Source organism: Nuphar pumila, chromosome 12 (genome assembly GCF_984573655.1).
Source record: "Nuphar pumila chromosome 12, dmNupPumi1.hap1.1, whole genome shotgun sequence".
NCBI lineage: Eukaryota > Viridiplantae > Streptophyta > Magnoliopsida > Nymphaeales > Nymphaeaceae > Nuphar > Nuphar pumila.
Window position 1 is genome coordinate 14,819,865 of NC_143260.1, and position 21,774 is coordinate 14,841,638.

The 21,774-nt window shown below is 37.8% G+C and overlaps 1 protein-coding gene across 6 annotated transcripts in view; it reads left to right on the plus strand.

Moving 5' to 3' along the window:
• Nucleotides 1-21,774, plus strand: part of LOC149820085 (cyclic nucleotide-gated ion channel 1-like) — a 117,184-nt gene continuing 95,410 nt past the window's right edge. Inside the window, exons 1-4 of one of the 6 annotated variants that reach the window (XM_089982368.1) lie at nt 65-158; nt 9,372-9,574; nt 9,722-9,827; nt 9,996-10,162. In XM_089982368.1, coding sequence (XP_089838494.1) covers nt 10,134-10,162 — 29 coding nt within the window. In that variant the 5' untranslated portion in view covers nt 65-158; nt 9,372-9,574; nt 9,722-9,827; nt 9,996-10,133. Of the gene's footprint in view, nt 159-294; nt 310-9,183; nt 9,575-9,721; nt 9,828-9,995; nt 10,163-21,774 lie in introns of those variants that run through there. The other 5 variants (XM_089982366.1, XM_089982367.1, XM_089982365.1 and 2 more) reach the window with 5 other exon arrangements.

A 21,774-nucleotide genomic window follows, 5' to 3' on the forward strand; every position in this document is an offset into this window, starting at 1 on the left:
TACGAAATATCCATGAAGCTTCCTCCTTTTATGTTCTTGGTGCTGGTGGTGCTGGTCGTCGTCGTCGTCGTCGTCGTCGTCGTCTTCTGATTGTGGTGGTGGTGTTGAGTCTTCGTCTGGTAGCAAGAAGGCCGTTCGCCTGTGTAACCCTCCACAAGGTAACAGCTCTTCGTTTCCACTTCTCATCCCCTGTTTTATGGATTTCTCTGTGAGAAAATCGGTGTCTGTTTCTTCTTGTTTTGTAATGTTGCTGTTGTTTGATGGTGATCTCACATTTCACGGAGTCATTTGATCTTCTTCTTTGAGCCCGTTCGTATTTGTCACTCTTTTCTTGTTGATTGAACGCTTCTGCTTCTTATGATGTTTTTTTGGGGCTTTGGTTTTTTTCTTTTTTGCTCCCCTGTGTTCAAATGGTCCTTGATTTTAAAATCCCCCCATCTTCTTCTTCTCGTCAGGTTTTGCTTAATCGGTTTGAGTAATTGGCCGTGTTGTGAATGATCATTGGGAGTTTATCTTTGGTTGCTTTGAGTTTTGCTTCTATTTTTTCGCTTTGTTCTAGTGTTCGTAAACTCAGCCCAATATGTGCAGCTTGTTTCACCGAATTCCATTGCAAATAACTAATTTGTATCGTTATTATCCATCTCACCTTTATTGAATTAGTGCGGCCGAGAATCATGCGCACAAAATTTCAGACCGTGCACTTCAACAAATCACTATGAAGGACTTATTTACAGTGAGAGCATCAAAAGACAGCCATGGGCAAGAATAAAAATGGTGCCCATAGTGTTCAAAATTCCACTGGACACAATCTGATCATGGGTTTGATATAGAGGGCTGTGTATGCTTGAACTTGCTGCAGATTGCAAAGGCATGGATTATGATGCTCAACTATTGTTGCATTCAAAATATAAAAATTGTTAAATGAGTTTTAAATGCATAAAAAATAAAGAACACCACTTACTAGAAAAAATATCCTGCTCAGTTGAAAAACAAAAGTGCTACCTCAATGGGTAGAGCTATTATCTCTCAAATATTCTACTCAATTAATCATCCGTCTCGTAGAATTGCTAGAGAGCTCTACTTCTTTACTCATTGTTTTCCTGTACTTGAGGGATGCTATGTATGTGCATATGAAGTCCTTTTCCAATTTCCCTTTTATCTTTAGCATTTTAGGTTCATGGTTCTCGATTAGATTGCGATAGTGGCAGACATGATTTTGGTTAAAGTGATAGATGAAGTGTGTTCCTAACTTAGGTCAAACTCTTCCTTGGCTTTGGTTTTGACTTTTAATTAAATTGGATAGACTTGACTTCATAGAAACAATCACAAAGTGGCATAGAATCCAAGACACTAAAAAGAAAAAAATAATAGCAAAAATGAAATCTAAATGTATTAGCGTGATACATTTAGCTAAATCCAACAAACAATACATTATTTATGTTAAGATTAGTCGACTATCTGAAGCTTCTTTTATTCTTAAAGTTGTTTTTTAGTATTTTATATATAATGAGGGGGGGGGATGGATCTTTGTCCCTGAGCATGAATCGACATATTTGGAGTAGGGAGCAATCCACGTCCTCCGTGTCCATTTCGCCCTCGTCCTCGACTCCTAGTCACCCCTGTGGCAAAAACTGCTTGGGAACTTGTATGAACATGAGTTTTTTCAGAAAAACCTTTCAGAGTCATTTCATACTGAATTAATTTAGCTCGTAACTCATCAAAGGTAGGAAGGGCAGGCAGACACAATAGTGAAGTGACGATCATATTGTAGTCGGATCTAAATCCACTCAGAGTCTGTTGCATCATATCACTGTCACTCACCGCACATCCTATAACTGCAAGTTGGTCTGTGATAGTCTTCATCTTCTTTAGATATTCCATGATGGTCATGAAATCTTTTCTCAGCAACTGAAATTCCCTCTTGAGAAAAACCATTCTCGCATGTGAAACCTGTAAATATGTCTGAACCAATCTCTCCCAAAGTTGCAGGGCTGTACAATTGTCGAGAATTGCAACAAGGACCTCTTGAGACAATGTAGAAGTAATGTATGCAATCTTTCCTTTCCCAGTTGAGGTACTCTACATTTTGACGTACACAACTAAACTTGCCCCTTTGTCATTTTTTTCTTCCCTTGTAACAAATTCTAGCAGAATTGGAGTGGTTCCATCCAGGTGGCCTAAGAGACCTTGGCTCCTTATAAAAGGGATGATTTGTCTCTTCCAAATCAAGAAGTTTGAGGCGGTTAACTTTTTAGAAACCAGTTGATTGAAAAAACTTGAAGAAAGATTCGATGGACAAGAATGAAGATCCATGAAGAAAGGAATTTTAACAGGAGTATTCACGAAGTGCTCAGTCTACAGCCAGAGAGATTTGCTGATCACCCTCCTTTTTTTTTGGTGAGTAACCTTCAAAAATTGGCGACCAGAAGCTGTCAAAAAACTGAGTTTTCCCTTCCACCCTTTTATGAGATTTGATATTTAAGCAATGGGATTTTTTTTACACGAATAAAGTTTTTTTTTTGGCTGACTGTATCTTCAATGTGTGAATACCACCTGTAGCAGCGAGAAGAAAAATGTTGCGAGAGAGGGCACTAAAAATGGGAATCAAATCAAACAATAAGGAGAGAGAAGAAAAACTCACACAGGAGGTTTGGACAACAAAGGAAGTTTGATATTTAGATCTGACCGTAAAGTTTAGTCAGATCTAGATATTCAGCCCAAGTGGAAAAGAAAAGGAATATGCAGGAGAAAATGCGCAGCACAGATCTGAAGAAAAAGGAGGTGAAGAAGAGGTCGGGTTGTGGGTCGACCTCAGCGTCTCACGTGAAACAGGAGGTTCACATGAAACAAGTTTCCCCTTTCACTTTTGATGCACAGGGTTTCCGTGAACCAAGATTCACGTGAACTCCTCACACGTGAACTTTAGGAATTCACGTGAGGCGTGAATCCACCAAAAGAGGGAACCCGAGATGGAGAAGTGAAGAAACGAGAGATGGAGATTGAGGAAGAAGAAAATTGAAGAAGAGAATAAGACAAAGGATAAAGGGGTCCTCAAACCTTTGATCTGTTGCACCTTTTGGAAGCCTCTTCAACCCTTAGATGGATCTTGGCTTTGATACCATGTTAAAACCTCCTCTAGAACCTGCGTTGAGAGAAAGAGAAAAGAATAGAGGAAAGGGGGCTATGGCTGTCACGATTTCAATGAATGAAATCGTGACCTAAACAGTATATTTAATATGTGAGTGTACAGTATGGGTCCGAATCTGGAATAAAAATAAAGTTGTACAAACTGTTACATTAAAAGATACAAGGAACACGAGTCTGATGTGAGAACCAGACCCTAAACCTAAATACACTTTTTCAGGGACTTGGTTGATCCTCCTACTGATACAGATATTGTTGGTTGCAAATGGGTATATACCATTAAGTATAACTCAGATGGGTCACGTGAACGGTACAAAGTCCGGTTGGTTGCAAAAGGCTATTTATGGCCTAAAGTAGAGCCCTCGGGCATGGTTTCACAAATTATTTGAGGTTATGTCGTGTTTTGGATTTGTCAGGTAAGCTTCAGACCACTCATTGTTTATTAAGAAAACTAGTGCTGGAATTGTTGTTATGGTGGTATATGTCGATGACATCATATTGACAGAGAGCAGTGCCCAAGATATTTCTGCAACAAAAGATCATGTTATGAAATATTTTGTTACTAAAGATCTTAGTTCCCTCCGATATTTTCTGGGGATCGAGGTGGCAAGAAACAAAGAGGGCTTAGTTTTGTCGCAAAGAAAGTATGTTTTGGATTTATTAAAAGAGACTGGAATGCTAGGAGCGAAGCCAGCTAGTATTCCGATGGATCCCAAAACTCATATGTTCGAGGAGAAGTCTGAATATGTTGATAGTACCAGTTTCAGATCCTTGGTGGGTAAGTTGTTATATGTGACTGTTACTAGACCTGACATTTCATTAGCCGTGAGTAAAATTAGTCAATTCATGGATAAACCTACCAAAGTTCACTGGGATGCAACTATGATGGTTCTTAGGTACTTAAAGTCATCTCCTGGTAAAGGATTGTTGTTTAAACAAAATTCCTCCTTAGACGTTGTTGCTTACACTGACGCAGATTATGCGGGGTCTATTGAAGATAGAAAGTCAACAACGGAATTTTGTGTTTTTGTGTTTTTGTGGGAGGAAATCTTGTTACCTGGAGGAGTAAAAAACAAACTTTTGTAGCCAGGTCGAGTGCTGAATCGGAATACCGAGCTATGGCTCAGACAACAACTGAAATTATGTGGGTAAAATCAGTTTTGACTGACCTTCAGGTGAAAATATCCCTACCTATGTCGATGGTGTGTGACAATAGGGCTGCTACATATATTGCCAACAACCCAGTTTTTCATGAAAGGACCAAACATATTGAAGTTGACTGTCACTACGTACGTGACCTGGTTCAGGCTGGTTATATTTGCACAGATCATGTATCCTCCAAAGACCAAGTAGCTGATGTCTTCACCAAGGCTCTAGCGGGGCCTAGTTTCTCTCATTGCTGTGATAAGCTAAGCATGATTGATATCTATGTTCCAGCTTGAGGAGGAGTGTTAAGATTAGTCGACCATCTGAAGCTTCTTTTATTCTTAAAGTTGTTTTTTAGTATTTTATATATAATGAGGGACCCATATGTAATTTTCTTTTTAGGCTAACCTCTATTTAAACTAGAGGAGATTAGCCCTAATGAATTAACATCTCTCTCTGCCTCGGTTCCTGTGTGCTCCATTAAAGTTTCAACAATTTACAAGGCAACCTCACTACAGTCACTCATAAACACACACACACACACTGCCCATCACTCTCTCAAAATATACAAGGCATATACCTCATATAAATAGGCTGCAAGCATACTAGCCGTTAGGATAGTCTATAAGCTAGTTTGACTAGCCGAGTAGCTGTTACAGCTAGTAGGATCCAACAGCTAGTCCAACGACTAGCTGGACTATCTACAAAAGCAATAAAAATAAAAATGAACAAATAAAAAATAAATTTAAAAAATAAAAATAAATGAAAAAGTAGCCTATAAATATATAATAGGTCATACTAATCCTAACATAATAGGTATACCTTGTGCATGCCTTGACTACAACAACAAACAACAACTACGCCTTCATCCCAAAACAATTGGGGTCGGCGATATGAACCAACAAAGAAAATCATTATGGGTCTTCCACATGAATCCTTCTCCTCCATTCATTTCTATCCAATGCCATGTCCTCGGTGAGGTTCAAAGCATTCATATCCTTTCTTATCACCTCCATCCATGTCTTCCTAGGCCTACCCCGACCTCTTTTAACTAATATATTTTCCCATTTCTCCATCCTTCTAACTGGAGCATCATTAGGCCTTCGTCGAATATGTCCAAACCACCGTAAACGATTCTCTCTCATCTTATTTTCAATGGGTGCAACGCCTACCTTCTTACGTATCTCCTCGTTCCGAATCTTATCTTTTATTATATTTTCACACATCCATCTCAGCATACGCATCTCAGCTACACTCATTTTTTGAATATGATGTCTCTTGGCAGCCCAACATTCCGTACTATATAGTAAAGCAGGCCTAATAGTCGTCCTATAAAACTTTTCCTTCAACCGCAATGGCATTCTACGATCGCACAACACTCCAGTTGCACTCTTCCATTTCATCCACCCAACCTTTATCCTATGATTTACATCTCCATCAATTTCTCCATACTTTTGAATGATAGATCCCAAATATTTGAAAGAATCATCCACCGGTATTTCGTGCTCACCAAGCTTCACTACACTCCCATCACTACTTCGTTGCTTACTAAATCGACATTCCATGTATTTTGTCTTACTCTTACTCAACTTAAAACCTCTTGCTTCCAATGTCTGTCTCCATAATTCTAACTTAGCATTAACCCCAGCTCTAGACTCATCAATCAAAACAATATCATCAACAAACAACATACACCACGGCACATTTTCTTGAATTGATCTCGTAAGCTCATCCATCACTATAGCAAATAGGAAAGGGCTTAAAGCAGATCCTTGATGTAACCCAACCGTTATAGGAAAATTGGTTGTCACCCCTCCACAAGTGCGGACATTGGTTACTACTCCTTCATACATATCTTTAATTATACTAATGTACTTGAGAGAAACACCTTTCTTCATCATTGTCCACCAGAGAACGTCCCTAGGTACTCTATCGTAAGCCTTCTACAAATCAATAAAAACCATATGCAAATCTTTATTCCTCTCTCTATTTCTCTCAATAAGTTGTCTAAGAAGATGTATAGCTTCCATAGTTGATCTTCCAGGCATAAAACTAAATTGATTCTCCGATATCATGACAATCTTCCTCAACCTAGACTCAATCACCCTCTCCCAAAGTTTCATAGTATGACTTATGAGTTTTATACCACGATAGTTTGTGCAATCTTGTATATCACCCTTATTCTTATATAGAGGCACCAAAGTCCTCCACTCATTAGGGATCTTATTTGTCCGCCAAATCTTGTTAAAAAGATTTGTCAACCATTCTAAACCTTTCTCTCCCAAGCATTTCCAAGCCTCGATAGGTATACCATCTGAGCCAACTGTCCTTCTTGATTTCATTTTCTTCAAAGCCTCTGCAATTTCTTTCTTTTGAATCTTGCGCATGAAGTCACGATTCATCTCATGAAAAGGAATTGAAAAGTGTCCAAGATCCTGAGCATGACTTTCATTAAATAACTTATCAAAATAATCTTTCCATCTCTCCTTAATCTCCTCATCTTTGACTAAAACCCTTTGCGTTTCATCTTTGATACATCTAACCATACCCAGATCCCTCGATTTCCTCTCTCTCATCTTTGCAAGCCTATAAATATCCTTCTCACCCTCTTTGGTGTCCAACTTGTCATAAACCTCCTTATATACCTTATCCCTCGCGTTCCGAACTACTTTTTTAGCTTCCTTCTTTGCTATCATATACTTCTCCAAATTCTCATTATCACGATTTTTACTTAGATTTCTATAACACTCTCTTTTAACCTTAATAGCTAATTTGACATCCTCGTTCCACCACGATGTATCCTTACCTAGCGGTGCACCGCCTTTAGACTCACCCAATACCTCCTTAGCCACCTTTCTCATGCCACCCGCTATCTTATTCCACATAGATTCTGAATTCCCCTCGAGACACCAATCAATTTCCTTAACTACCCGCTTTACAAACATTCCTTGTTTAGCTTCTTTCAGTGCCCACCACTTAATTCTAGGATCTATCATATGTCTATCCCTTTTGCGGTATTGTCTAATTCTAAGATCTAAAATTAAGACTCTATGTTGTGTAGCTACACTTTCTCTCGGTATAACCTTACAATCGATGCAACAACCCCTATCTCTCTTTCTAAGTAGGAAAAAATCTATCTGACTCGTATTAACCCCACTTTTAAATGTTACTAGGTGAGACTCCCTCTTCCTAAACCAAGTGTTTGCTAAGATCATATCATAGGACAAACCAAAATCTAAAATCCTTTCTCCACTTTCGTTTCTTTCTCCTATACCATAGCCTCCATGGATACTCTCAAATCCATCCCTACTAATGCCTACATGCCCATTAAGGTCACCGCCGATGAAAAACTTTTCTCTATAAGATATCCCTTGTACTACTCCATCTAAATCTTCCCAAAATTGACGCTTAATGGAATCATCTAAACCTACTTGAGGTGCATAAACACTAATAATATTAATAATATTCGTACCTAATACTAATTTAATAAGTAAAATCCTATCACCCTTCCTACGGACCTCAACTACATTATCTATAAACTCACGACTCATAACAATCCCTACTCCATTCCTATTCCTATTTATTCCTGTATACCAGATCTTATATCCCCAAGGTTCTATCACTTTTGCTTTCTCACCTACCCATTTGGTAAAATATCAATCTTTCTCCTACACATAACATCTACTAACTCTACCAACTTACCAGTTAAAGATCCTATGTTCCAAGTGGCTAACCTAATTTTATGGTCTTGGACTAACTTCTTTACCCCCACCCATCCAACAAAGTGAGGGAACCCTTGCCTATTTGACACCACACCCGGGCGCCGGTGTGACGCGTCGCTTCCGGTCGACGACCTAGCAACCCTTGCCCATTTATCACTGCCTCCGGGCCTATAGAGTACAACGCGTCGCTCAGTAGGGAACGCCCCAACGAAATTCTCATATTGGTTCATATTCATAGGGTATGACTAAGTTTTTATGCTGGCTGTCACAGGCCTACCGCAACCCTCCTCCTTTATCCGGGCTTGGGACCGGCAGTGTATAACTAAACAGTTATACACAGGCGGAGTTTGTGCATGCCTTGACTAAAAAGCAAAATACAAACAATGGGTATACATCTAGTATACCTAGAATATAAAATGAAAAATAAATACAGTACACACTACCTATAAGTATACATAAGTATACTTAGGTATATACAAGACAAGTACATACTTCTTAACAAGAGCTCCAATTTCCAAAGTATAACTAAGTTTGTGAGAAAAGGTCCATGAGGGCTCGTTTTTTGGTCACAGTGACTTGTGAAGATACCAAGCTGAAGGGACATCACGAGTTCAAAACCCACCAGTGCACATCCCTTGCCACGGGACAAAATCTGGGTGTACTTCCCAATGGGCAAGAGGACCTGGGTTTTTTTCACCAATGAGCTTGTGCGTGGGTGAGTTGGTTTTCCCCAGTTATCCAAAAAAAAGGTTTGTGAGAAAAGGTTGAAGTAGCCTATAGGATTTACTTTGGTTCGCTGGTCATCCGAGTGGGCCTTTTTTATACCTAAATATTCATATTTGTGTTAAATAAGATGGTGAAGAGGCGGAACTTTTGTAACAAAGGAGAGAGGAAGTATTGAGTTTCCTCAAAAGGAAAAGGGTGGTTGTTAAAACTTAAAGATATGGACAAGCAGTTTGTGAAAAAAAGGCTGAAGTGAGATTATGTAAAAGAAGGAAAATGGTGGTAATAGTAAATAGGTATCTAGTGGTTAAGGGGGTTTGCTAGGATATTTGTATGAATGTTGTCACCATGGTGGTAATGATTGGTGATGGTAGAGACGTCAATAGCTTTGACAGTGGGTTGCCAGTTGCAGTGATCTGTTTTCCCTTTTCCTTGGATGCTCAAAACTCACCATGGAGGTGTTCAATGATGGTGATGGTGGAGGTGTCACAAAGCTTTGATAATGGGTTGCCAATTTGTGTGAAGTTGCAATGGTGGATTTTTCCTTTGGATGCTCAAAACTAATGGTGGCCAGTTACAAAACTGATGCTGGTTTCTAATGGATTCCAGTTGCTGCCTACTTGATATTCATGCCAGGCATCATTAATATCAGAGGGAATGTCTTGGTCAGCAATTTGGTGCATTTGAAAAAATGTGGGAGATGTCATGATCATTGACAAAATGCCATCTAAGAATCAATTTCTTGTCCTCGAATCTAGCTCCCTGGTGTACCCTTATGCAAAGTGCATGCCTTAATGTTGACATGTACCATTTCATTGAGGGGCTGCTATCTTCTGTTGGTACGTTCTGCGATGCTCCAAACATGGACAAGATTGTTTTTCAATTTATCTCTTAATGCTAGTCAAAATATTACAGCTATTTCTCATTGAGGTTTATTTGCATAAGATCATGATCCTTCCTCTGCCTTTCTCTATTTTGATGCACAGGCTACGTGCTGTCAGAATGCCATTTTCATGCTTGCAACTTGTCTTGCTTGGCTGTAATAATTAATTCATTATGTTGAATAAATTGAATTGTTTCATTTACAAAAAGGTATTTCTTTTAACTTTTATAATGCCCTTCATTTTGTGACCAAAAAGAGATTACAAAAGTTTCATTATCTATTTGGACTTGGTGGTTTAGATTTGATGAATACTTGTGATAGACTGCAATTTTTCTGCTATTAACTTTTCCAGGCTGTGTGTAATGCACAAATTGCAGGAAGAAAAGGAAAACTGAAGATAAGCATTATGTTTCAGATTACCTCAAGTTCATGCAGTTGCATTGTGATCGTGAAACACCCTTTGTTATCAATGAATAAATTTTTATAGCACATTTAGGTTGCCACAAAATAAAGCAATGAATTACGGGGAGGAGAAATTTGTGAGGTACCTTCTTAAGCTTAAATATGTTACTAAATTGCTTAATTTGGCTGGTGTAGCTTGATGATGGTTTTAAACTATAAATAGCACCACTGTCCCATCTAATATTTGATTATTTATCTGTCGTGTACATGACTTTTTTATGCATGTTCCATGGTAGCTGGTATTTTATGCTTCCAATTTTGGGATAATTTGACTGGTATAACAGTTCTTTCTCGGTTATGCTGTATTTTTGTTTAGTTCTGCATGTTTCATCATGTACTTGGTCTGAAATTTGGATGCTCCTGCTCGTGCCTAGATAGATGGAATGATCCCCCTTTTTCTGTTCCATCATCCAAAACAGGCAGTCGATTTGTTGTGAGGTTGGGTCGGATAGGACCAGACCATATCAGCTGGACATACTGTTGACATGAAATTATGATCTCATATCATTGTTGATCACATAAAGTTCAGTAAGCTGTATGTCGTCAGTTGCCTTAGGTCTTAAGGGACTTTTTGTTGTTCCAGTTTTGCTGACTTGTAGATTTTATAGTTTAGACTTCAGCAGTTTCTGGATTCAGTCACTGTTCATTTAACATTACTGGACATTATTAATAACTATGTAACACACTCTTGTAACAAGGGCACTGCACCCGCACCCATGCGGGTGCGGCACTTGGACACAACTTCCTTTGTGTCAGGTGAAGTCTATGATGCCCCAAAATCTTAACTCGAAATCTTAGCCATTTTTTTAAAGTAATTAATGCGAGATCTTATCTATGACATTGCTCTACTGGACTAAGCTCTAGAGGGTCAGCTTGTGTGCAAACACTTGCGTTTAGTAGCTCCATAGAACCTAGTTCGATAAATAGACAACCAAGAACAAAAACCTATCTATGGCATTGATCTACTAGACTAAGCTTTAGAGGTCCAGCTTGTGCGCAAGCACTAGCATTTAATAGATCTATAGAACCTAGTTTGAGAAAGAGGCAATTAAAGATAAACATTTTTATTAAGAACATGAAATATAGTGGAAACATCCCTTTTTGGATTTTGGTTAAAAATCTTGGGCGAATTACAGGTAATTGAACATAACGTGGGATTAGATCTAAATCCCTTGGACTTGGGTCCACATCTAATTTCGTAATTCGGTTTCAATTAATGAGTCCGAATTCAAAACATACCACATATCATACGGTTCGTAAACCACATTCCAACCATTCAACAAACTATAGGCAAACAGACGGTCTAACTTTAAATTAAAATGTAACAGTCCTAATACATCAATTAAATTAAACAGTTTTAATGACTTGGTAAAAATCTAAGTCAAGTCTTCAGGATCCTAAAAAGAAAGTTTGGTCCTTGGCATCGCCGTCACATCTCGCCATCGTCTTCAATGCAACTACTCATCACCTGATCGAGTTTGGTTGGTACAATAACATTGCATTCTTGTAGAAGTCTAAGCATCCATAAAAACCCTCATTCATTCATGACATATTCTTTTCATCATAATAAGCATAATGTCTCAAATTGCCAATAACGCTTAATCATGGTATAAAATTATTAATTGCATGCTTTCAACATCCAATTTCAAAACATAATCACGATACAATAGTTTTAACCAAAACTAATCCATAATCTCACAAATGACTTTTTCAATAATTTCATATTGCTATTTAATGTCATGCAACATCATATAAATATCCAATATTGAGTGTTTGCATAATTAGGACATGTTTTTAATACATGATCAACATAAAGTAAATGTAATCAAATATAAGGTCTTTGTTTCTCTTCATTAATAGTCCCATCGGTTACTCGTGGAACAATTCATTCGACACAAAGGAGACCATAAGGGATGTTTATTATGCTATGTATTTTAATTTTCCAAGTGACTTACTGAATCAGATTCCAAAGCGGGCGGCCTATGGCCTATAGAAAACCTCCATAGAGACATCTCAATTAGCATGCATCCTATACTACTGCAGCAGTCGTGAGACCCACCGCCTAAGACACGTTGGTAGTCCGACCTCCTACCCTCTTGAGGACTGGAGACCGGGTGAGACACCTTGATCTCACAAAAATTTAATAACGTGGTCACATGAGAGTTGTACCACCTACCCTCTCCAAAGTAAGCCTAAAATGAATAGGTTATTGGATCATCTTTATTAAAAGTGCTTATTATATTTCATTACTGTTAAATTATGTAAATCAAACTTGTAATTTCGTATATATATTTTATATATATAAGGTAATACATATACATATATTATATATATGTATATGTATTTACCTATTATATATATAAAATATATATATTCCTATCTTTAGTCTTAGGGGTAGTTTAGGCATTTTACACATATTCTTTTTCGTGAATATGTTTTGTATTTTCCTTTTTCTTTTAATAAATGCATTGTACTTACCTTGGGAGGGGCCCAACACACTAGTCGTTGGACCCCTCCAACGGTCACATTTGTGACCGTTGGAGGGGCTCCAACGACTATGTGGAGCCCCTTCCAAGGTCTCCTAATGCCCTATAAATATGGGCACTCCTTCTTGTATTTCTCTCAAGGGTGTTCGGGATTATTGCCCAACCTTTTATTGTTTATGAATCTTATGAGTGCATTTGCACATTTGTGATTTCGTGTTTTGTGCTTTTGTGCACAAGTGTTCCAAGTGTTCTTGGTGTGTGAATGTTCATACATTTATTCTCAAGAATATCGTTCCATCGATTATAGTATCTTGTTAAAGATACTTTCACATGGTATCAGAGCCTCGTTGAAGAAGAAGAATTGCGATTCTCCTCCGTTTGAGTATCTTGAAAAGCGTGCCTTCAAGCTTTTTGAGATTGAAGTGGATCTTCCTCGGGCAATATTTTAGAAACCTCTTTTATCAAGAAAGACGCGGAAAATACTTGAGGTACATATTATTGCTTGTCTTCTTTCCTCTCTAATGGGCGAAAAAGACTCTCATTTCTCTCTTGGATTTAAGCTTAATGGCTCAAACTATCATATTTGGGCCGGTAATATGGAAGCCCATATTAAAGGAAATGGGCTTTGGGGTTACATTCATGAATCAATACCGGAACCGGAACCCAAAATCACCATCATTGAAGAAGGGGATATTAAGATCCTTGAAGGGGATGAGAGACAAAAGACTCTTGAAGAATATTCTAATAGGCATGATGATTGGGAAATGAAGAACTTCAAGATCTTATCTTGGATTTTTTCATCCGTTGAGACCAAGATAAACACCAATATTATCAAATTTAAAAAAGCTTCCGAAGCTTGGTTGTATCTTGAGAAAATGTACACTTCAAGAGACTTATCTCACAAGTACTTTCTCCAAAAGAGGGCTTTGACCCTCCAACAAAATGATATGACCATTCGGGAGTACTTTGCCGAATTATCCTCTATTTGGGATGAGCTTGCCATCCTTGAACCAAAATGGAGTGGAGAAGCAATCAAATTGAGGCACAAACAACTTGAGGAAGACCGGTTCTTCAATTTTCTAAATGGTCTTAGACCCGAATTTGAACAAGTTCGGTCCTTTCTTCTCTCCGCTTTTACATCTCCCTCCCTTGAAGATGTTATCACCAAGCTAAGTGGTGAAGAAACCCGTATGGGGATTAGCAAGAATAATCCTAGCATTCTTGTTACCTCTTCTACTCAAGAAGATGGTGAATTGGTTAATGCCGTGTCAAGACCGGGGAATAACGTGAAGACCTATAGACCTCCTCATTTCAAGAACCAAGGAGGAAATGATCGGTATGGCAAAATGGACTATAGCAAGTTGACTTGCCACTTTTGTAAAGAACCAGGACATATCAAACCTATATGTCCTAAATGGAAAAAATTAATTGCAACGGCTATGGCATCCCAAGCAGAAGAACGACCTTCATCAAGTGAGTCTCTTTCCCTTCAACAAATCGTAGAAGCTTTACAACCTCTTCTCAAGAGAGGCATTTCCGGAGCCACCATGTCATCTTCTTCCCCCGGTAAGACATCTTGGCTTTTAGATTCCGGGGCATCCTTTCACATGACCCCAAGTACTTGCTCTCTTTTAAAATTTTCTAAAAATTCTCTTCCATCCTTTGTCTCAACCGCGGATGGAACACCTCTTGAGATTAAAGGAATAGGCAATTTTGAAAGACAAGATTTTTTTGTTCCAAAAATTTGTCTTATCCCAAAACTTAATTTAAATCTTCTTTCCGTCTCCCAACTCTCGGACCATGATTGCGATATAAAGTTCTCTTTTAATAAATGTTGGATACATGATCGCCAGTCCGGGAGATTGATTGGGGAAGGCTCTAGAAGAGGAGACCTCTACTACGTTGATTTTCTTCAAGTTCCCAAGAGTCAATTTTGTAATGTTGTTCAAAACAAAGATATTCATGTATGACGTAAGAGATTGGGTCATCCCAATATTGTTGAAATCTCCTATTTGCCTTTTATTAAACATCTTTGTAAAAGTGATTTTATATGTAATGAATGTATTCTTGGGAAAATGAAGTGTTTGCCTTTTTCTCAAAGATCCATGTTTACGACAAAACCATTTGAAATTGTCCATTCTGATGTATGGGGTCCGGCTCCTGTGATGTCTAAGGGAGGATTTTCATACTATGTGATTTTTGTGGATGACTAACTAGGTTTTGTTGGATTTATTTTCTTAAACATAAACATGAAATTTTTTCAACTTTTAAAAGTTTTCATATGATGATTTTAAATCAATTCAATGGATCCCTAAAAATCCTTAGGTCCGACTCTGGAGGAGAATACCTCTCAAATGAATTCAAAAGTTATCTTGAAAATTTTGGTATTCTTCACCAAAAATCTTGTCCGAAACCCCCCCCAACAAAATGGGTTAGCCGAACAAAAGCATAGGCACATCATTGAAACAACTAGGACTTTACTCATTTCACAAAACATTCCAAAGAATCTCTGGGCTGAGGCAGCCCTTACCTCTGTCTATCTGATAAACAGACTTCCATCAAAAAATTTAGGCAAAATTTCTCCCTGTGAAAATTTATACGAGAAGGAACCTGATTATAGCAGGTTAAGGGTCTTTGGATGTAAATGTTTTGTTCTTATTGATAAGAATGACAAACTTTCTCCTAAGGCCATTCTTTGTGCCTTTCTTGACTATTCTGAAACGCAAAAGGGTTTTCGTTGTTATGATGTCAAAAGTGATAAACTGTATGTTTCCAGAAATGTGAGTTTTTTGGAAAATCTTAGTGGATTTGAACATTGTGAATCTCATAATGAGAATGTGGATTATTCTTTTTTATTTGATTTACTGAATAAAGACGATGATCCTAGTGATGATGAGTCAGATCAAGGTAACTTAAATGAATTTGAAATTGAGGAAAACATCCCCTTGCTCCCTTCATCACATCAACATATTGATGAAGGATTACCTAGAGACCCTATCACCTATACTCATAGAGATCGAAACAACTTTAGAAGTGCTCTTGAAAGATATGATGATACTGGTCCAAGTGCTTCTCAGAGGGAAGTAATCCCTCGTAGAACCGAAAGAAGTAGAAAGACTCCTAGGTTTATTTCCTATGACTCTTTTTCACCTAAATATAGGGCATGTCTTAGTGCCATTCATTCTTATATAGAACCTAGAAATTTTGAAGAAGCACAAAAGTGCCCTGAATGGATTAGTGCAATGGACAATGAACTTGAAGCTCTGAGAAAAGCTAAAACTTGGGAGTTTCAAAATCTTCCTAAAGGTACAAAAACAATAGGGTGCAGATGGGTCTTTAAAGTAAAGACTAAAAGTGACGGATTCCTTTAAAGATATAAAACTCGATTAGTTGCAAAAGGATATAGTCAAGAGTATGATATTGACTATGAAGAAACTTTTTGCTCCTGTAGCTCGTATGGTCACTGTCCGATGTCTTATAACCGTTGCTTCTATCAACAAGTGGAACATCTATCAAATGGATGTTAAAAATGCCTTTTTAAATAGTGATTTAAACGAAGAAGTTTATATGGATGCTCCACCTGGAATGAAGACTCCCAAGGAAAAAATGCTTCATCTTCAAAAAGCACTTTATGGTCTAAAACAAGCCCCCAAGGCCTGGTATGATAAGTTTAACTCTGTAATGATCGAAAATGGATTTGTTTTTGGATTTACTGACACTGCTCTATTTGTTAGAAAATCCAATGCAGGGATTGTGATTTTATTATTATATGTTGATGACATGCTCATCACTGGGAGTGATTCTAACGGGGTTAAAAGTATAAAATCTATCTTGAAAGATAAATTTGAAATGTCTGATTTGGGTTTTCTAACTTACTTTTTGGGGATTGAAGTAACATACTCTCCTAGAGGATATTTCTTATCTCAAACTAAGCTTGCTTCTGAGATCATTGACAGGTCAGGTATTACAGATGAGAAGCTTTGCGAAACTCCTGCAGTATTAGGGGTAAAAATGAAAATTGATGATGTGGTTCCTCTTTCGGATCCTACACCCTACAGACAGCTTGTAGGATCTTTGATGTATCTGAGTATTACCATACCAGATATATCCCATGCAGTTAATACTGTAAGTCAGTTTCAGCATGCGCCTACATCAGTTCACATGAGTGCCATCTTGTGAGTCGTAAGATACATAAAGGGTACTCTAAATAAGGGAGTTTTTCTGTCCTCTTCATCTAATTTAAAATTAATTGCTTATACTGACTCTGATTGGGGAGGTGACTCTAATAACCGTCACTCCACCATTGGTTTTTGTGTATTCGTAAGAGACTCACTAATTTCGTGGAGATGCAAGAAGCAACAAAATGTGTCGCTCTCCTCAACTGAAGCTGAATATCGTGCTATGACAACTACTACCATGGAGATTGTTTGGATTCATCAACTGCTAGAAGACATGGGGATCACAATAGAAGGACCCACCAAGCTGTGTTGCGACAACAAGAGTGCAATCTACATTGCGAAAAATCACACCTTTCATGAGCGGACTAAACACATCGAAATGGACTGTCACTATGTTTGTGAAGCATATCTTCAATGAGTCATTGATCTCCCTTATGTCACGTCCGAATATCAGTTGACAGATTTCTTTACTAAAGCCTTGTGCGCTTCGTGGTTCAACTTCCTTCTTGGCAAACTATCGATCATCTTGCCCTAAGTTTGACGGGGGGTGTTAAATTATGTAAATCAAACTTGTAATTTCGTATATATATTTTATATATATATATAAGGTAATACATATACATATATTATATATATGTATATGTATTTACCTATTATATATATAAAATATATATATTCCTATCTTTAGTCTTAGGGGTAGTTTAGGCATTTTACACATTCTTTTTCGTGAATATGTTTTGTATTTTCCTTTTTCTTTTAATAAATGCATTGTACTTACCTTGGGAGGGGCCCAACACACTAGTCGTTGGACCCCTCCAACGGTCACATTTGTGACCGTTGGAGGGGCTCCAACGACTATGTGGAGCCCCTTCCAAGGTCTCCTAATGCCCTATAAATATGGGCACTCCTTCTTGTATTTCTCTCAAGGGTGTTCGGGATTATTGCCCAACCTTTTATTGTTTATGAATCTTATGAGTGCATTTGCACATTTGTGATTTCGTGTTTTGTGCTTTTGTGCACAAGTGTTCCAAGTGTTCTTGGTGTGTGAATGTTCATACATTTATTCTCAAGAATATCGTTCCATCGATTATAGTATCTTGTTAAAGATACTTTCACATGGTATCAGAGCCTCGTTGAAGAAGAAGAATTGCGATTCTCCTCCGTTTGAGTATCTTGAAAAGCGTGCCTTCAAGCTTTTTGAGATTGAAGTGGATCTTCCTCGGGCAATATTTTAGAAACCTCTTTTATCAAGAAAGACGTGGAAAATACTTGAGGTACATATTATTGCTTGTCTTCTTTCCTCTCTAATGGGCGAAAAAGACTCTCATTTCTCTCTTGGATTTAAGCTTAATGGCTCAAACTATCATATTTGGGCCGGTAATATGGAAGCCCATATTAAAGGAAATGGGCTTTGGGGTTACATTCATGAATCAATACCGGAACCGGAACCCAAAATCACCATCATTGAAGAAGGGGATATTAAGATCCTTGAAGGGGATGAGAGACAAAAGACTCTTGAAGAATATTCTAATAGGCATGATGATTGGGAAATGAAGAACTTCAAGATCTTATCTTGGATTTTTTCATCCGTTGAGACCAAGATAAACACCAATATTATCAAATTTAAAAAAGCTTCCGAAGCTTGGTTGTATCTTGAGAAAATGTACACTTCAAGAGACTTATCTCACAAGTACTTTCTCCAAAAGAGGGCTTTGACCCTCCAACAAAATGATATGACCATTCGGGAGTACTTTGCCGAATTATCCTCTATTTGGGATGAGCTTGCCATCCTTGAACCAAAATGGAGTGGAGAAGCAATCAAATTGAGGCACAAACAACTTGAGGAAGACCGGTTCTTCAATTTTCTAAATGGTCTTAGACCCGAATTTGAACAAGTTCGGTCCTTTCTTCTCTCCGCTTTTACATCTCCCTCCCTTGAAGATGTTATCACCAAGCTAAGTGGTGAAGAAACCCGTATGGGGATTAGCAAGAATAATCCTAGCATTCTTGTTACCTCTTCTACTCAAGAAGATGGTGAATTGGTTAATGCCGTGTCAAGACCGGGGAATAACGTGAAGACCTATAGACCTCCTCATTTCAAGAACCAAGGAGGAAATGATCGGTATGGCAAAATGGACTATAGCAAGTTGACTTGCCACTTTTGTAAAGAACCAGGACATATCAAACCTATATGTCCTAAATGGAAAAAATTAATTGCAACGGCTATGGCATCCCAAGCAGAAGAACGACCTTCATCAAGTGAGTCTCTTTCCCTTCAACAAATCGTAGAAGCTTTACAACCTCTTCTCAAGAGAGGCATTTCCGGAGCCACCATGTCATCTTCTTCCCCCGGTAAGACATCTTGGCTTTTAGATTCCGGGGCATCCTTTCACATGACCCCAAGTACTTGCTCTCTTTTAAAATTTTCTAAAAATTCTCTTCCATCCTTTGTCTCAACCGCGGATGGAACACCTCTTGAGATTAAAGGAATAGGCAATTTTGAAAGACAAGATTTTTTTGTTCCAAAAATTTGTCTTATCCCAAAACTTAATTTAAATCTTCTTTCCGTCTCCCAACTCTCGGACTATGATTGCGATATAAAGTTCTCTTTTAATAAATGTTGGATACATGATCGCCAGTCCGGGAGATTGATTGGGGAAGGCTCTAGAAGAGGAGACCTCTACTACGTTGATTTTCTTCAAGTTCCCAAGAGTCAATTTTGTAATGTTGTTCAAAACAAAGATATTCATGTATGACGTAAGAGATTGGGTCATCCCAATATTGTTGAAATCTCCTATTTGCCTTTTATTAAACATCTTTGTAAAAGTGATTTTATATGTAATGAATGTATTCTTGGGAAAATGAAGTGTTTGCCTTTTTCTCAAAGATCCATGTTTACGACAAAACCATTTGAAATTGTCCATTCTGATGTATGGGGTCCGGCTCCTGTGATGTCTAAGGGAGGATTTTCATACTATGTGATTTTTGTGGATGACTAACTAGGTTTTGTTGGATTTATTTTCTTAAACATAAACATGAAATTTTTTCAACTTTTAAAAGTTTTCATATGATGATTTTAAATCAATTCAATGGATCCCTAAAAATCCTTAGGTCCGACTCTGGAGGAGAATACCTCTCAAATGAATTCAAAAGTTATCTTGAAAATTTTGGTATTCTTCACCAAAAATCTTGTCCGAAACCCCCCCCAACAAAATGGGTTAGCCGAACAAAAGCATAGGCACATCATTGAAACAACTAGGACTTTACTCATTTCACAAAACATTCCAAAGAATCTCTGGGCTGAGGCAGCCCTTACCTCTGTCTATCTGATAAACAGACTTCCATCAAAAAATTTAGGCAAAATTTCTCCCTTTGAAAATTTATACGAGAAGGAACCTGATTATAGCAGGTTAAGGGTCTTTGGATGTAAATGTTTTGTTCTTATTGATAAGAATGACAAACTTTCTCCTAAGGCCATTCTTTGTGCCTTTCTTGACTATTCTGAAACGCAAAAGGGTTTTCGTTGTTATGATGTCAAAAGTGATAAACTGTATGTTTCCAGAAATGTGAGTTTTTTGGAAAATCTTAGTGGATTTGAACATTGTGAATCTCATAATGAGAATGTGGATTATTCTTTTTTATTTGATTTACTGAATAAAGACGATGATCCTAGTGATGATGAGTCAGATCAAGGTAACTTAAATGAATTTGAAATTGAGGAAAACATCCCCTTGCTCCCTTCATCACATCAACATATTGATGAAGGATTACCTAGAGACCCTATCACCTATACTCATAGAGATCGAAACAACTTTAGAAGTGCTCTTGAAAGATATGATGATACTGGTCCAAGTGCTTCTCAGAGGGAAGTAATCCCTCGTAGAACCGAAAGAAGTAGAAAGACTCCTAGGTTTATTTCCTATGACTCTTTTTCACCTAAATATAGGGCATGTCTTAGTGCCATTCATTCTTATATAGAACCTAGAAATTTTGAAGAAGCACAAAAGTGCCCTGAATGGATTAGTGCAATGGACAATGAACTTGAAGCTCTGAGAAAAGCTAAAACTTGGGAGTTTCAAAATCTTCCTAAAGGTACAAAAACAATAGGGTGCAGATGGGTCTTTAAAGTAAAGACTAAAAGTGACGGATTCCTTTAAAGATATAAAACTCGATTAGTTGCAAAAGGATATAGTCAAGAGTATGATATTGACTATGAAGAAACTTTTTGCTCCTGTAGCTCGTATGGTCACTGTCCGATGTCTTATAACCGTTGCTTCTATCAACAAGTGGAACATCTATCAAATGGATGTTAAAAATGCCTTTTTAAATAGTGATTTAAACGAAGAAGTTTATATGGATGCTCCACCTGGAATGAAGACTCCCAAGGAAAAAATGCTTCATCTTCAAAAAGCACTTTATGGTCTAAAACAAGCCCCCAAGGCCTGGTATGATAAGTTTAACTCTGTAATGATCGAAAATGGATTTGTTTTTGGATTTACTGACACTGCTCTATTTGTTAGAAAATCCAATGCAGGGATTGTGATTTTATTATTATATGTTGATGACATGCTCATCACTGGGAGTGATTCTAACGGGGTTAAAAGTATAAAATCTATCTTGAAAGATAAATTTGAAATGTCTGATTTGGGTTTTCTAACTTACTTTTTGGGGATTGAAGTAACATACTCTCCTAGAGGATATTTCTTATCTCAAACTAAGCTTGCTTCTGAGATCATTGACAGGTCAGGTATTACAGATGAGAAGCTTTGCGAAACTCCTGCAGTATTAGGGGTAAAAATGAAAATTGATGATGTGGTTCCTCTTTCGGATCCTACACCCTACAGACAGCTTGTAGGATCTTTGATGTATCTGAGTATTACCATACCAGATATATCCCATGCAGTTAATACTGTAAGTCAGTTTCAGCATGCGCCTACATCAGTTCACATGAGTGCCATCTTGTGAGTCGTAAGATACATAAAGGGTACTCTAAATAAGGGAGTTTTTCTGTCCTCTTCATCTAATTTAAA